Source organism: Hordeum vulgare, chromosome 6H (genome assembly GCF_904849725.1).
Source record: "Hordeum vulgare subsp. vulgare chromosome 6H, MorexV3_pseudomolecules_assembly, whole genome shotgun sequence".
Taxonomy (NCBI): Eukaryota; Viridiplantae; Streptophyta; class Magnoliopsida; order Poales; family Poaceae; genus Hordeum; species Hordeum vulgare.
Window position 1 is genome coordinate 513,659,599 of NC_058523.1, and position 16,672 is coordinate 513,676,270.

Sequence of the window (16,672 nt, forward strand, 5' to 3'; positions counted from 1 at the left end):
TCCTGCATTGTAATTTGCTTATCTTGCAATTCAAATGCTCGCTCATAACGAGCATTCTTCGCGGCATCTTTCACCTCGCCCTTCTCTAGCTTTTGTGCCCACACAATTTCTAATGATAACTTGAGAGCAAGAGCATCGGAAGCAGAAGCTTTAACTTTTCATAAACGTTCTTTATCTCGCTTATTACCATCACGCCTTATCTCTGTATCAAGAGCATTAGTACATCCGAAGTCTTCATCATTAGATGTTGTACGTGGACTTGCATCAGAATTCTTCTTCTGCTTTTTTCGAGGCCCCTTAGAAACCACATGATTCTCCCACTTTGGGTGCTTTTGCAATTCTAACCAGCAATGCATTAATGCAAATGGCCTATTTTTAGGATCTTTGGACTTGTACAAAACAAGTGCCTTGACTGGCTGCACAAATAAACACCTATTACTCTCACACAACATATAAAAGTTTAGAATTGAACTAAAAGGATGGATGTGTACTTGCTGAGCAATAGTCACCCCACTTTGGTTTCTATTAAGTATTTGTTGATAGTATCCACATAACTTGTTGACTTGTTCATTAATAGTGCTCCAACGATAATTGAGTACATTTCGAACACGCACCGGCCATGACACTTTCTTGCATGTGCTATAGTAATCATAGATACTACCCCAATAAGGATTTGTAGATTGATGTGTCCCTATCACAACATCCAAAGTTGTGTGCAGCCATGGTGCCACCAATAGTTTATCCTCTTTAGTAGACCAATTCGGTCTTTTAGTGAATTTTGCTTTGACATATGCATATGTTTTTTTTGAATTGACGGCATCCCTTGCCCCCCCAAGTGGACTACCTCGCACTTGTGATGATACACCAAAGTTCAACATTAAACACATTAAGCATCGCGAGAGTGGCAGCCAACCAGCTATGCCACGTGGCGTATGCTGGTTGACCGCGATGAGAATGCTTTTGAAATATTTTTTAGATATAGGTGAGGATTTTTAAATATTTTTTAAATGATGGTAAGAAACTCATGTTTTTTTAAACACATTAAGCATCGTGAGATTGACAGGCAACCAACTATGCCATATGGCGTAAGCTGGTTGGGCACGATGAGAATGCTTTTGAAATATTTTTTAGATATAGGTGAGGATTTTTTAAATGTTTTTATAGATCATGGTCAGAAACACGCGTTTTTTTAAATGGAGGGTTATGCAAGGTGACGCTCGTCGGTTGTGCTTCGTCGTCTCCAGAGCAAGTGAGTTGGCGGAAGAAAGAGCGACAGAGCAAGTGAGTTGGCAGAAGAAAGAGCGACAGAGTTGGCGGGAGGGAGGAATCATGGCTTCGGTTATGCTTTGGATGACGCCTTCACGTTATCCAAGCATGGACATGGTCAAGGCTAATTTGAAGAATGTGTATTGTTACACATCAGGTTAAATGAGTTACTGAACGACGGTTTTTGAACGTGGTCGTTCAAAACGTATATATAAATTTGTTTAGACGTGCTGTTGAAGATGCTCTTATACGACCATGCTCTAGGGGAGGATATTATATTGTAGGGATGCCCATGGATAAAAAAAATTGCTACAACCACAAAGCTAGAAAATCAAACTATTATGGAAGGCGTGGGCGGGTGCCGTGGGATGCCCCGGTAGGACAGGTGGCGACAGATCGGAGAGGGTATGCGGGGGAGGAGTTTTGCAGCCGGTCTCCACCTCTTTCTGCTTCCCTGAAGCTGCCGCCGCCGCCGCCGCCGCCGCGCCGTCCTCTGCTGCCGCTTCCCTGCCATCTGCTTCCCCGCCGCCGCTGCCTCACCCATCCCTTCTCTTACCCTCCTCATCCGGTCTCTGCTGCTGGCGGCTCCCTGTCTCGCTTCCCCGCGGCCGCCGCGGGCGACTTCGACCTTGGGCAGCGGCGACGGAAGGAAGGACCCAGATGTTTTCTTCGCAGGAAGGTTCACAGGAAGGTGATTTCATCTCACCGTCATTCTTCTGAAGCCACTATAGTGCCTAGTCTGCAAAAACCTGAAACTCATTTCATTACTGTAAATGTCATGGGGCTTCTAGAATAATAATCTGCATACAAAGCACTTCCTAGCGACAGCGTCCGTCCATAGTTGCTATGCTTGTGTTTCTCATGCTGAATGAATTGATGATGCATCCAAGTTGAGCTGTATGCATCTCTGTTGACATCATCTTGTTTTATAATACTTGGTTTCCACACTTCGAAGTGACACCATCCATACACCAATTTGTCTCTTGTTATGTTATACGTACATCTGAATATATTGTTCTGTGTGGTTTACCCAGAGGACACGGCCGACTTCTCTTTCAAGGATGGTAACAGGCTGTGCTCTCTTTTTCTGCGGCAGCAAGGTCTGATCAAGAAGAAGCGAAGGTCCGTGCAGTGCTTGCTCTGCTCTTCTATATGCATGCCCCTGCCCCCTCTTAACAGCACCTTACATATTTGTTTTATTCATCTATCTATGCATGAAGATGGCTGGCCTCGCTGAATCCTGAATTAGGTGTCCCCTTCAAACTTAAGCGACCAAAGTTTCTGAAAGTTGTGTAAGTATTCTACTACCTGTGACAGTTATTTCCTTGTCTAAACTAGATGCGGCGCGTTATTACAACTCACAGAGCTGCACATTTCTCATTTGAAACAATATCCACTGATTTAGTGAGTTACCTCCATGCATGGCTCCATCTTTTCAAGAGTTTGTGTCAAAAGCTTTGATAGAGCAAAACTCAATCTTCATGTATGCACAAAAATGACCCATAGTCTGACCCATATTGCTCATCTGAAAACAGCATCCACTGATTTAGTGAGTTACCTCAGCTCCATGTGATCTTGGGTTGTAAAATATGGCAAACCTACCAGATTTCCAATTATCGTGTTTCTCTACTTATAAGGTTACTTTAGCCATATCAATCTTCTAGTAACCCCCCATAAAATCTCTGTTGTACAGCTACTTGGCTGAATCGGATGTCAGGACCGATGAAGTAAGTTGTCCATACTTTAACAGAACCTACAGCTTACGGTTTTCAGTTTCAGTTTTTTACTCCCCTCATTGATGTTGCTTGCGTAGCTACTTATTTATCCGTTAGGTTTATATATGAATAAATGGCAGACAATTATATTTCTAGTACAATAATAAGAGAACATTTAGCAGTTTTAACATGCTGTGTGATCAAATATGTTGCTTCAAATAACTACACTTGTGGAAGGATATACAACATGGCTTTGATGGGATTAGGGCTCATTGTTATTGCTCGATCAATATTCCATACTTGCTGGCTCTATCAATTTCATAGTAATCACTTCTTTTTGGCGAATAATTTCATAGTAATCATTTGATTTGATCCTTGAGAGTACTCTTCTGTAAGATAACCTATGCAGTATTTTGTATATTACATACAACACATCTCTTGTTACTATGTCGCAGTTTATACTATTTTACTTTTGAAATGCATTGTTTTATTACTATCTCATGGTTTTCCTGCCTTCTTTATTACGGAGGTCTCTTATAGACTATTTTACCCTCTTTTTTGTTGCTTTAGTTAACATCCATGTAGCATAAACATGACAGTAACTGGGCATCTTATCGAGAAATGTTTATTCCAGGTGTCCAGCGAGAGGGTAAGATTTAATGTCGAAGAAAGTTTTGGTTTGCAAAGGAAGTGTTACATTCATCATGAAGTTCTGGATGGTCTCGAGCTTTTTAAGTTGCAAAAACAGAAGGATGGCTCTCTCTGTCCAGAAAGCTGGAAGATCATGCACTGTACAATCAGCAAATTAAGCAATGAAGCACTTGAGTCAGTGGCTAATATTGTTGCCCACAATGGGATTAATTTCAGGAAGATTAGGCCTACAATGATTAAAATAGTGAAGGACCACCTTCCAAAATACTTGGCTGAGTTGGACAGTGAAACTGGTATGCGATTATCTGAAATTTTAACAAATCCATGTAGCTACCGTTCTAATTCTCTCCGTCTTAGAACACCTGTTTCACCAATGCTTCTGTCATCTATTGATCAAGCTTTAGCTGGGCTGGATGAAATTCCCCAACAAGCTGCTATTGCAATCAATAGAAAGCTCACAGGAAAATCATGCCCCCCAGAATTTCTGCATGTAGCTCGAACTTCCAGCAGAAGCCATCTTATTAATTTGATAAGGAAAAGGTGTGGAAATATGATAGCAAAGCTGCAGGAAGGCAAGGATCTTCCAAAGAACTTTGCAAAAGCATTGTCAGTGATGAACCTACATCGGAAACTAACACTAAGGAGCATCGATATTTCACAGTCAGAGTTCTTTCCCTTTCCACGTGCGACTATATCATTGCAGCAAGATATCCTGAATGCTCTATGGTCACTTCCAAACGTCGATACTGATGACATGAAGTTGCTGCGGCGCATTACGGGTCAAGGTTCTGAAGTTAAGATGGCATCATTCAAAGCAGCTGTGAGGAGGTACTTGACAGAATGCTTGTTTGAGTGCGATGATGGTAATTTACCGGATTTGGCAGTACGCGCCATTGGTTTCTTAGCTCGATTGTCTCCTAAATGTCAACAGGCTATTCTCACAGAAGAGAGAAAGGAAGTGGAAGTAGACGCTGTCTTGGATTTAAGCAGTTGCCTCAGATCTTTGGCACGTGGTGCCACTGAAGAAAACTCGAGCGATGACGAAGTTAGCTTAGAGAGTGACAGGTGCAGTGAAGATAATGATTTTGTACTCGCCTCAAATAACTACTTTGATGTTCGTTCTCAGCAGCACATGGATGAGGGCTGCTCTTCAAATTTCATGATCAATAGCAATGAAGATTCTGAGTACACTGATGGTGCTGGACATGATGGAGACAGTGAAGCTGCTGGCAGTATGAAGGATCCTAGTTTGGAGAAGGACAATGTGGAGATGACTAGATACTCTGAAGAAGATCTCTCTGCATTATGTGATGACACTGCAAGTATCGCACACGAGCTTATTGGGCACATTCTTAAAAACATGTTGACTGAAGACGAGGTGGTTGATGAACTCACCGGATGTTATCTTGGAGGCAGTTCTAATTCTCAAGATCCTAAAGGTACATTGTGAACCACCAGTAAACTTTTCTATTTGTTTTTTTTTCTCTTTTCAGTTTCCAATCCCCATGTAGGGTAATGATTTTTCTTTGCCATAGATCCTGAAGCGAAGAACCAAAAAGACGACATTGTAATGAATGCTGTCCAGAGTCTCTTACCTAATCTGCCGAAAAGGTACCTTTTTCATTATCTCCCTCACTCCCTCTGTTGTGCACGTAAATGGTCTGATAATATGTTATAATGTGTGCAGCTCCATCGACAAAGTTAGGAGCATACTGGATGGTGCTGAGCAGTGAGGATGGTCAATACACATTTTTAGGTGTCAGCCCTTGCACGGTGCTGCGAATTGGGATATTGAATGGGATGGACAATTTTACCTTACAATGTGGGATGGGATGGGCATGTTTTGTTTTGCTGGGGGAAGTCTGCATGCGGTGGACATCTTTTATGCCATATCACTGGAAAGCTAGCACATGTGCTTACATGAACCCTGTGATTAGCTTTTTTTGTGCACTCTGACATGGTTAAGACTGGTGATTTTGGAAATATACTAGCCTGTTGCAAGACTGGTGGTGTTTTCATTTTGCACTATTCCAAAAACTGGCACATATTTAAATCACATTGTTGTGTGATCCACCAGCAGTTTGTTGTCATTCTCCTTTCTGCTTTCATGAACTATACTTTCAATAATTGTTTCCAGGATTACTGAGTAAAACATTTATTTAATTCTGTCTTTTTATTAATAAAGGGGCCGTATGCATCGTGCTGATGCAGAGGCCGGAGGTACTCCTCCTTTTCTAAAAAACCATTTATTTAATTGGCATTTAGTTGAAAAGAACTGTATTAGGATGAATAAATGAACCATGGGTAGAGCAACTTGTGAGGTGGGCGCAACCAAGTGTGGTAATTTACTATCATTTGTTCCGGTCTCGAAAAATGATTATTGGGCTCAATGTGGGGCAGTTAGGCGCCAGTTGTACTAATGGTGCTTAGTCAGCCCCTGAGGTCAGTAGTCCGGGGCGTCGGCTCCCTGTACCATGGACTTTTGCAGGGCTAATATTTCATCTGGCAGTATTACTTTTCTATGGTACTGTTGTCAAGTCAACTTGTCCAGGTAACAAATATGATGCTTGGAGGCTGTGGAGCTCGGCCTTAACTGTTACTCTGCAGACATGACAAGTCGACCTATCATGGTTGTTGCTCTTCTGAAGCTCTCTTCATGGTTTCCATCTGCCAGAGTAAGATGATTTTCAACTTGATCTCATATTGTAGTTGCATAACCTTCTGCAAAGTACTAGCTCGAAGCTGCAACTATTTTTAACAATGAGCTACTAGTTAAATTTGTTCTCTCGATTCTCCTGTATCCATAGTGTTTCCTGTAAGTTCTGAATGCACCGTGCGAAACCATTGTTGTCTATGAATTATAAATTTGTGCAATTTTATCATCTCTTATTACAAATGAACTTTGGACTCGCTGGACCATTTAAATATGGAAATTTTCCTAAACTTACGTAAGAAAATATGTAATGATGTATTGATGTCTACACTGGGGGTGGTCATATGGTGACATACTGATACCATTGTGTATGATTTGCTCTTCTTTTCGGCATTTCCGTTAACTTAACTCTCCACAAACTTGCCACATCTTTCAGATCCTTGCAATAGTGCCTAGCTGTAACCTCATATCATCTAAAGATTTAGTTTGTGCCTGGTAAAGCAGGTTTCCAGGCTTTCTGGCTTTGGGCCATTCTATCGCATTGCAGATGCGTAGGATTGCACATAAAAATTCTGAGGTGGCATGGGGTTTAGAGTTTTTCTGGTCATTTACCCCCAGTGCCATCCCATGTCCATGGCGGCGTTGATTCGCCGATTCGGCCTCATGTGCTCACCCTACGGTTCGTCACCATTCTGATGTCTCTCAGTTCAGGTTTGCGTCAGTGTTATATCATATTCACTGAACATTCTGTTTGCAAGAAATCTTTTTGTCCTCGTCTACTTACCTAGCCCCTGTTTGTTCGGGCTGGAGCTTCAGCTGATATATGCTCTCGTGTCGTGAGTGTTTGAAATTACTAATGCAGTTGTTGTCCACCTATTTATGCGGTGCTGTTTAATTCCATCATTCTCCATGTGCAGCTTACTGCATGTATAATGAAGTGTAAGCTCTGCAGAGGGGGAAGGAGATACTGAAGGTCAGGAGAAGAAACAAAGCAGAGGAGGAGGTAAGATGTTATTGAAGCACTCTTGTCCTTGCAGCTATGTTTTCCACCCGCAACTTCTCATCTTCTCAGTGAACTTCAGTTTGTGCAGCACTGATGTACTAGTTCTTATGGTCCGAAGTTTCTTGCATGCCTTGTTCAAGGTGCAAGTCGCTATTCGAGGAGAAGAGAACTCTTGACGAAGCAAAATGCTGATGAGTTTACCGGAGAAAGAGCAAAGACATTGGTCCGAAAGGAAGCGCTCCACAAAGGTAGAAAAAGGACGAGGTGCTTCAAAATATTGCAATTAGCAAGGTAAAATATAGCTGCTGTTCTACTGTTTCCTATAAAAGCATCCTTCTGTTGTGTCCATGTCCATCCTAAATAATTGCTGTAACATTTAGATTGCCACAATACGCATGTTCTGATTATTCTGCTTCTTACCCTGATGATTTAGATGTGTTGCTGGACATGACGCATTGAATTCATGTCCTATATATCCTCAAAATACCAAGTGTTCTTTTCCTTTCTTTCTTATATCGAGAGTTCGAGACGAACTCCAACCAGGCCAATCTGCACTCCTATATTTTGCCATTTTGATAATGTATACTTAAATTACTGCCTGTTACTTTCTAATCGTGCTTGTTTGGTGGTAAAATTATCTGGTATTATGTTTATGAACTGTACGATTACCAAAACATCATGAACTCATGCACATGGCGTTTGCATCGCTAGCCATTGGCTAATTGTTTGAGCTGTTCATTCCTTCCTGGAAACTAATAACACAATTTTTTTTTTCTGAATTGTATGCATGCTTGGATTCATCCAAACACACATTATTATACACACAAGGAACCAAAAATTACACACAAGAACACAAATACATGCATGTAAAACTACTTGAGATTACACAGTAACCACATTTTTTTATCTCCCCACAGCTTTCTGGGTCAGTGGAAGAAGGGCCCTTTCTCCTGCCGTGAAGCCAAACAGGAATGGCAGTAGTACCTTCCAGATGAGATGAGATAATCAACGCCCGCGGCAGCCGAAGATGGCCTTGCAGCCGCGGCCGGTGTAGGGCTGCCCCCGGCCGGGGCAGGAGCCGTAGCACGCCGCCTTGTTCTCCTCCAGCCCTCCGTAGCCGACGTACTCGGGCTTGTAAGCAAGCACCCTCCTCTGTGGGTATGCCGCCTCCTCACGCTCTGCGAAGCCCACTTCGTCGTCCTCGACGATGCGCACCGGCATCGCGGCGTGGGCGCCGGCGCCGGCGAGGACGCCGCGGCTCATGAGCAGCGCCGCGGCGATGGAGGCCAGGAGGAGGAGGAGCTGCGTCTGCGGCTTCATCGTCCCTGGTTCGAGTGGCGCTTGCACTGTGGCCTCTGCTTCAGGTTCAAGTGGCGCTGGAGGCTGGGCTGTGGGGCGTGTCTATCTCTCAATAATTTGTTCTGCTGTTGCGTCTATTCCAGAGGGGAGGATGCGGAGGTGGTTGAGGGCACTCCAACGGCGACGGCGCGCCTAACGTTGCATGCACGTGATGCTAGGCGACGCCACAGCGTCCATGTCCGGTCTCCGGTGTGCTTGTGATTGGGTTTTGTGGAGGCGAACGATGCTGGCCGTTTCACAGCCGCCTGGTTCATGTCAAACTTTAATTTCAGCAGAAAATGGTTGTTTGACTGACACATAAGACTGTTTAGACTTTAGATAGTACTACTGTACGTACTTTTCATGCCTTGTTAGTTCTTTAATGGCCGAGCCAAGTTATCCCAGTAGCCACAAGGACTGTATGTGCATCTTCCCATGAGTGAGACATTTCTTCTGAAATGAAGAGAGCTCTACCATCAAAGCTCAAACTAGAGTGACCTCGAGGGAAATATTTTGAAGCTGTTTTAAGACGAAGAGAACTTTACCATCAAAGGTACTCACTCCGCTTTAAATATAAGTCTTTTTAGATATTTCATTAGGGACTACATGCAAAGCAAAATAAATGAATATATATTTTAAAATCTATCTATATACATCTATATATATAGTTTGTAGCGAAACCTTTAAAAAAAATTATATTTAGGAACGGAGTATATGGTTGGTATTATTTCTGCAGAAATCATGCATGGAAGGTTGTAAATAGTTGTCTAGTCAGACCGAATAGCTCTGTTTTGTGGCAAGATAGTACAAAATGTGAATACTCCAACAGGAATAACAAAAGCATGCAGTAGAAATTTCCATTTTCAACAAGAGCACCAAGACACGGGGAATTCTCCGCGTATATTGACATTCAAGAAAGAAAGAGAATTATCCTTGTGTTGAATCCATCTTTATCAGGCGCCAAAACGCAGTACACACAATACATCACATATTCAGTTCACCTTTGACCATGCAAGTGGCATAAGTATCTAAGAAGCTAACGTTGTGTTTGGTTGAGCTGCAGATACTCGAAAAGTTGCTGCGAAAATGCTGTTGTAGAAAAGTTGGCGGCTGTTTGGCTAAAACGGCTGTTAAACTGTAGATTTGATTGTCAATTGTGTGTGATGCCCCTGGGCCTGGGTGGACATATTTATACGCTAATTGACCATAAAGCAATGATATGTACATTTGTAGGTAATCAAACGATAAATTTGCAAAGTAAAATTATGACAACATAGGCGATTCAATGTAACGACTGTATGTTGATGTTGCAAACATTTAAATAGATAGTGATCCCATAATATACTACACAAGATATGCACTATACAAAACACATATGGTTCACTTGATGATGACATTCGTCAACATAGCTAAACTTATGTTGCCATTGCTAGACAAGCATCATCTATCCTACTACGAATATTGTTTATGGTATCTTTATTCTCCTCCTCTTCAACCAGGTCCAGTTGTGTTGGTGCCACCTCTTGCCGTAGCGCTGGAGGTACATACTCATCATCGGCATCACATTTATCTGTCACTCAACTTGCTATCATGAATGAAATTATGCAATGCCATGCAAGCAATAATGATATGCTTCTGCGTACGAGGTGAGAAACTTGGGACCCCTTTCAATATGCGCTATTTCTTCTTCAACACCCTAAAAGTACGCTCAATGACATTTCGAAGGGATGAATGTAAAAAGTTGATCACCTCATACTTCCCTTGAGGTGTACGGTGCCGACGAAGGTAGAATTCCAGTAGATGGTATGTACTCCCTTTGAAAGGAGCAAGGTATCCCGTTCGATTTGGATACCTAGAATCCACAAGGTAGTATTTCCCTGAAAATGAACAATAAATTAGCGTCACACACGTAAGAATATAATCTGTGATGAGATTTTTTGTTAGTATGTTATACCTTTGGGAGGTATAGGAAATGAAGAGAAATGTGATAATGCATGATTCGGGGTCCTTGTGTCATGTGCACAGCCCGACCAACCCATAACTACAAAGGTAAACCTTATATCAAGGTCATATATTGCAAGAACATTTTGCGATGTAAAACCATGCCGACATCTATGGTTAACCGTATCATCTACATGAACTGAAACTAGCACATGTGATCCACCTATTGCACCAATACCACCTTTGAAATGAGGCCAGAAATGTTCATCTTTAATCCCTTCATGCTCACATTCATCTTTAATCCTTTCATGCTCACAACTAAAAGTCAGATCTGTCGGTTTGATGATATCTTTCGCTAACTTGCGTAAACATAACGAAAGTTCCTTGAACTTTGTATGAACTATCTAAAGTGATCGTACAAACCGGTTTTCAGCTTGAGCGAATGATTGGGGGCCTCCAACAATTCATAAGAACATGGCCAATGACTCAATTGAGGAAACATTAGTAATTGATGTCAAACCATATGTATAGACAAGCAAATCATGAAGTTCCATGAAAACATCAACGCTCATCCGAAACATTTTATAAAAATGTTGTGGCCAACCATAACACTCCGTGACCAATTGAAGTCCAGTTTGCTGGGGCAATCTGTATATTTTGTTCAAGTATCGCTCATCATAGAGGTTACCTAGGTTTCCCATGATAGCAGCCTGCTTCCCAAGTTCAGCTAGAATTTTCAATCCACCCCGACCCTTTTTGGCCACTTCTTCCATCCTTGAACCCATCTACACAGGAACATGAAGAAGTTAAAATACTCATGGTCAACAATATTTTTGACAATATGTATATTGTTGGAAAACATAAGCAAATATTGTTCGACACAATCATGTCTCAACAAGTGAAATAAATATGGTTCACAACATAGGAAAATATGGTTCGACAACATAAGAAAATATGGTTTACAACATAAGAAAATATGATCCACACATAAGCAAATATGGTTCGACAACATAAGAAAATATAGTTCTTCAACACAAGTCTACATGTGCTTCAACATCTCGCTCTCATGCTCCCTCTTTAGAAAATCAGACCTCTCTTCTTTTGTTTCAAGAACTTTGAGTATTTCTCTAAAGTCAGGCTTCACCATAAGAGTGAAGGTTGTGTGCATGACAGCGGTTTCTTCTTTGACACCACATTCTTTCACCATCTTCATGACCTCTAAAATGGTAGGGACATGGTTGGTTGGAAGAACTGATGATGCCTCCACACTTGAGGTTATCTTGTCCACTTCACTTTCTATCTTCTCACATGTCTGCTTGCAAAACCATAAGAAGGGACTCTTCTCATCCTTCTCATCATTTACATTAGAGGGTTTCTTGTGCTTCTTGCTTGCTTTCGGTTTCTTCAAAGATGATAAATTTATTGCAGCACCATCACCGGGTTTCTCCAGATAAATCATGTTGTCATCACTTGATTTATCAGAGGAGATATCACCATCACAAGAAGCACTAGCCCAGTGACATGTACATTTTGAAATATGACATGTAAATCGTCAAGGTGCTTCGATCCCTGTTTTTTGAACTTCAAATGGTTGCATTTCTTTTGTGTTCTCTCTTGGCATCTCTGAAATAACAATAAGAGTGCAAGTGAGGTGCTGCAATCATGTCAAGCATGACAATTGAAAAACAAAATGTAAACTCTTACCAAAAGATGTTCATCCCACCATTCTTTTGAGCAATCAACAGTGCCCTTTGCATCATTCCATCCAAGTCCAATTGCTTCATTTTTCAACTCCATGAACCAAACCTACTCATTTTTATTGCATCCCATTTTTTCTTGAATTTATTCATGGGATACTTCTTTCAGGTTCTTGCTTCCCATTTCTCCAAAACATTCTTCCAACCCTTCTTGCTTAAATAACCTAATGGTATATTTCAATTTGAAACCTCTTTTTCAATATTTCAATGAGTTTCTTCATATGGGCATCATCCCACACCACCTTTTCGTTCATACTTCAGTTAAGAAAAATAATGACACAATAATAGATCAATATATATATGGTCCAACAAGCAATTACATAGCAATCTGCAATAAGCAATCAACAAATGTACAACAAAATGCAGCATAATGTACATGAACACACAGCGTAATGTACACGAACACACGGCAACGTGCAACAATAATATCAAAGTTTCATCCACTTCACATCAATACACAACAATATGACAAGCAATATGCATCATCCGTAAAACAATATCTACTTTACATCATCAATACACAATAATATGACAAAGCAAAACAATTTCATCCTCTTTGTACTTGTACATGAGGTGGGATGGGGATAGGGGATTGGGAGGAAAGGGGAGGAGCTACCTGTCGGAATGGAGGGAGGAGGTCGCGACGGGGCGGCCCGAGGCTTCGCCGGCGATAGGGCGCGCAACTGTGGAGGGTGACGGCCCCTCCTGATCCGGTTGTCCACGCGAGATGGTGAGGAGGGTAGTGTTGGAAATATGCCCTAGAGGCAATAATAAAATACTTATTATTATATTTCCTGTTTCAGGATAATTGTTTATTATCCATGCTATAATTGTATTGAATGGAAACATAAATGCATGTGTGGATATATAGACAAAACAATGTCCCTAGTGAGCCTCTAGTTGACTAGTCTGTTGGTCAAGGATGGTTAAGGTTTCCTAGTCATAGACAAGTGTTGTCACTTGATAACAGGATCACATCATTAGGAGAATGATGTGATGGACAAGACCCAAACTATAAACGTAGCATATGATTGTGTCATTTTGTTGCTATTGTTTTCTGCATGTCAAGTGTACATTCCTATGACCATGAGATCATGTAACTCACTTACACCAGAAGAATGCCTTGTATGTATCAAAAGTCGCAACGTTACTGGGTGACTATATATAGTGGAGGGTTTTAGGGGTTTTGCACCTCAAACCTTTGTGCAAACCTCTCTCCCTCCACTACTTCGTGACACCTCGTAGCTAGATCGGTACGGTACGGCGAAACCGTGCCGGAGTAGCTCCATCATCATCATCGTCACACCGTCGTGCTGCTGGAGAATTCAGCTACCTCTTCGTCTCTCTTGCTGGATCAAGAAGGCGGAGATCATCATCGAGCTGTACGTATGCTGAACGCGGAGGTGCCGTTCGTTCGGCGCTAGATCAGGACGGATCGTGGGACGGTGGCGATTTGAATCGCGGAAACATTCCACTACATCAACCGCGTTACTTAACGCTTACCGCTTAGCATTATACAAGAGTATGTAGATCAGATCTCCCTCTCATAGATGATCATCACCTTGATAGGTCTTCGTGTGCGTAGGATTTTTTTTTGTTTCCCATGCAACGTTCCCCTATAGGTAGGTGGAGGGAGGAGGTCCGGCAGCCAGTGCAGGAGGGAGGAGGTCCCGACGGGGAAGCAGATGTGAGAGGTGGCGCCGACGGTAGGGTGTGCGGCGATGGAGGACGACATCCCTTGCTGGTCCTAGTCATCTAGGCAAGTTGGTAAGTCGGGGACGCACAATGAGAAGGTCCGGTAGGCCATGCAAGAGGGAGGAGGTTGAGGCGGGGAGGCGACACGAGTGGCGGGTACGAATCCTAGGTGACCCTCGAGTCGTGGGTGAAAGCTAAACTTCTCGCTAGGTGGTTTTGGTAATTAATAACAACATGTGGTTCATTAAACTAATGAATCTATCAAGTATATTCCACAAAAAGTTCAATGAATGATTGGCTATGATTGTAAGGAGATCCCCTAGATGAAAGGAACATGACTGACAAAAGCTTCAAGTTCCAAGACTCTACATTTTCCTTTATGTAATAAATCACAGTTGAGTCCATAGGAAAGCCAATACTATTGAAAGGGGATGAGGTATCTATGGTGATCTGGTTTCTCAAAGTGCTTAGAGATTAGCCACCAGGCACCTCAACATTTCTCCCACAAAACATTCTGTCCAAAACCCTAAAGATCAAATTCGGTGCCAACAACATTTTACACATCGGCGACACCAAGTTTTCCTTAGATAGAACCAAGGACAAACCCTACAAAATCGGCACAACCGATTCTCTTTGGTATAGCTGAAAAGAAATGACCAACAAGGACAAAACCTACATCAACCGCGTTACTTAACGCTTCCTACTTAGTGATCTACAAGGGTATGTAGATCCGATCTCCCTCTCGTAGATGATCATCACCATGATAGGTCTTCGTGTGCGTAGGATTTTTTTTGTTTCCCATGCAACGTTCCCCTACAGTGGTATCAGAGCTAGGTTCATGCGTAGATGATATCTCGAGTAGAACACAAAAGAGTTTATGGGCATTGATGTTCAATTTGCTGCCCTCCTTAGTCTTTTCTTGATTTGGCGGTATTGTTGGATGTAAGCGGCCCGGGCCAACTTTACTCGTACGCTTACGAGAGACCGGTTTCATCGACACACATGCAACTTGTTGCATAAAGATGACTGGCGGGTGTATATTTCTTCAACTTTAGTTAAATCGGATTTGACCGAGGCGGTCCTTGGAGAAGGTTAAATAGCAATTTGCATATCACCGTTCTGGTTTTGTGTAAGTAAGATGCGATCATACTAGATACCCATAGCAGCCATGTAAAACATGCAACAACAAATTAGAGTACGTCTAACTTGTTTTTGTAGGGTATGCATGTGATGTGATATGGCCAAAGACATGATATGATATATTGGATGTATGAGATGATCATGTTGTAATAGTTAAATATTGACTTGCATGTCGATGCTACGGCAACCGGCAAGAGCCATAGGGTTGTCTTTAAACTAACGTTTATGCTTGCAGATGCTTTTACTATATTGCTAGGTGGTAGTTTTAGTAGTAATAGCATAGATAGCGCGACAACCTCGATGGCGGCACGATGATGGAGATCATGGTGCGGCGCCGGTGACGATGGAGATCATGCCGGTGCTTTGGTGATGGAGATCAAGAAGCACAAGTTCATGGCCATATCATGTCACTTATGATTTGCATGTGATGTTAATCCTTTTATGCACCTTATTTTGCTTAGAATGACGACAACATTATAAGGTGATCCCTCACTAAAATTTCAAGATAAAATTGTGTTCTCCCCGACTATGCACCGTTGCGACAGTTCATCATTTTGAGACACCACGTGATGATCGGGTGTGATAGACTCAACGTTCACATACAACGGGTGCAAAACAGTTGCACATGCGGAACGCTCGGGTCAAACTTGACAAGCCTAGCATGTACAGACATGACCTCGGAACACAAGAGACCGAAAGGTCGAGCATGAATCATATAGTTGATATGATCAACATGGAGATGTTCACCACTGAAATTATACTCAACTTACGTGATGATCGGACTTGAGTTAGTGAATTTGGATCATGCAACACTCGAATGACTAGAGGGATGTCTAGTTGACCGGGAGTTTATTAGTAATATGATTAGCTAAACTCAATTTTCTTGAACATAGTCTAAGTAATCTTTGCAAAATTTTATGTTGTAGATAAATGGCTCGCGCAGTAGCAACCCTGAATTTTAATACGTTTCTAGAGAAACCTAAGCTGAAAGATGATGGAAGCAACTTTGTTGACTAGGCTCAAAATCTGAGGCTTATCCTCACAGCTGGCCAAAAGCAATTTGTGCTTGATGCTGCGCTAGGTGATGCACCACCCGCTACGGTGACCCAAGATGTTTTGAACGCTTGGCAAGCGCGTAAGGATGACTACTCACTAGTTTAATGTGCAGTTTTGTATGGCTTAGAACCGAGACTTCAAAGACGTTTTGAACATCATGGAGCATATGAGATGTTCCAGGAGTTGAAGTTTATCTTTGAGAAGAATGCCCGGATCGAGAGGTATGAGACCTTCGATAAGTTCTATGCTTGCAAAATGGAGGAGAATTCATCTGTCAGTGAACACGTGCTCAGAATGTCTGGGTACTCTAACCGTCTAGCTGAGCTCGGGAATGAACTCCCGCAAGAAGCTATCACTGACAAAATTCTTCAGTCACTGCCACCTAGCTATAAGAGCTTCGTGTTGAACTATAACATGGAAGGGATGAATAAGTCACCCGACGAGTTATTTGCGACGC

General features: G+C 42.1%; 2 protein-coding genes across 2 annotated transcripts; one reads left to right on the top strand and one right to left on the bottom strand.

The window, feature by feature from the left end:
• Positions 1 to 1,632: 1,632 nt before the first annotated feature.
• LOC123403205 lies at positions 1,633 to 5,635 on the top strand. The gene is made up of 7 exons (XM_045097154.1): positions 1,633 to 1,957; positions 2,301 to 2,388; positions 2,487 to 2,558; positions 2,960 to 2,993; positions 3,616 to 5,071; positions 5,168 to 5,243; positions 5,320 to 5,635. Exons 1-7 carry the CDS (start codon positions 1,927 to 1,929, stop codon positions 5,363 to 5,365), a joined length of 1,803 nt encoding a protein of 600 aa, XP_044953089.1. The 5' UTR covers positions 1,633 to 1,926; the 3' UTR covers positions 5,366 to 5,635.
• A 2,367-nt stretch (positions 5,636 to 8,002) lies between these two features.
• Positions 8,003 to 9,178, bottom strand: LOC123403206. The gene has a single exon (XM_045097155.1). It carries the CDS (start codon positions 8,606 to 8,608, stop codon positions 8,294 to 8,296), a length of 315 nt encoding a protein of 104 aa, XP_044953090.1. The 5' UTR covers positions 8,609 to 9,178; the 3' UTR covers positions 8,003 to 8,293.
• Between the last annotated feature and the right edge of the window lie 7,494 nt (positions 9,179 to 16,672).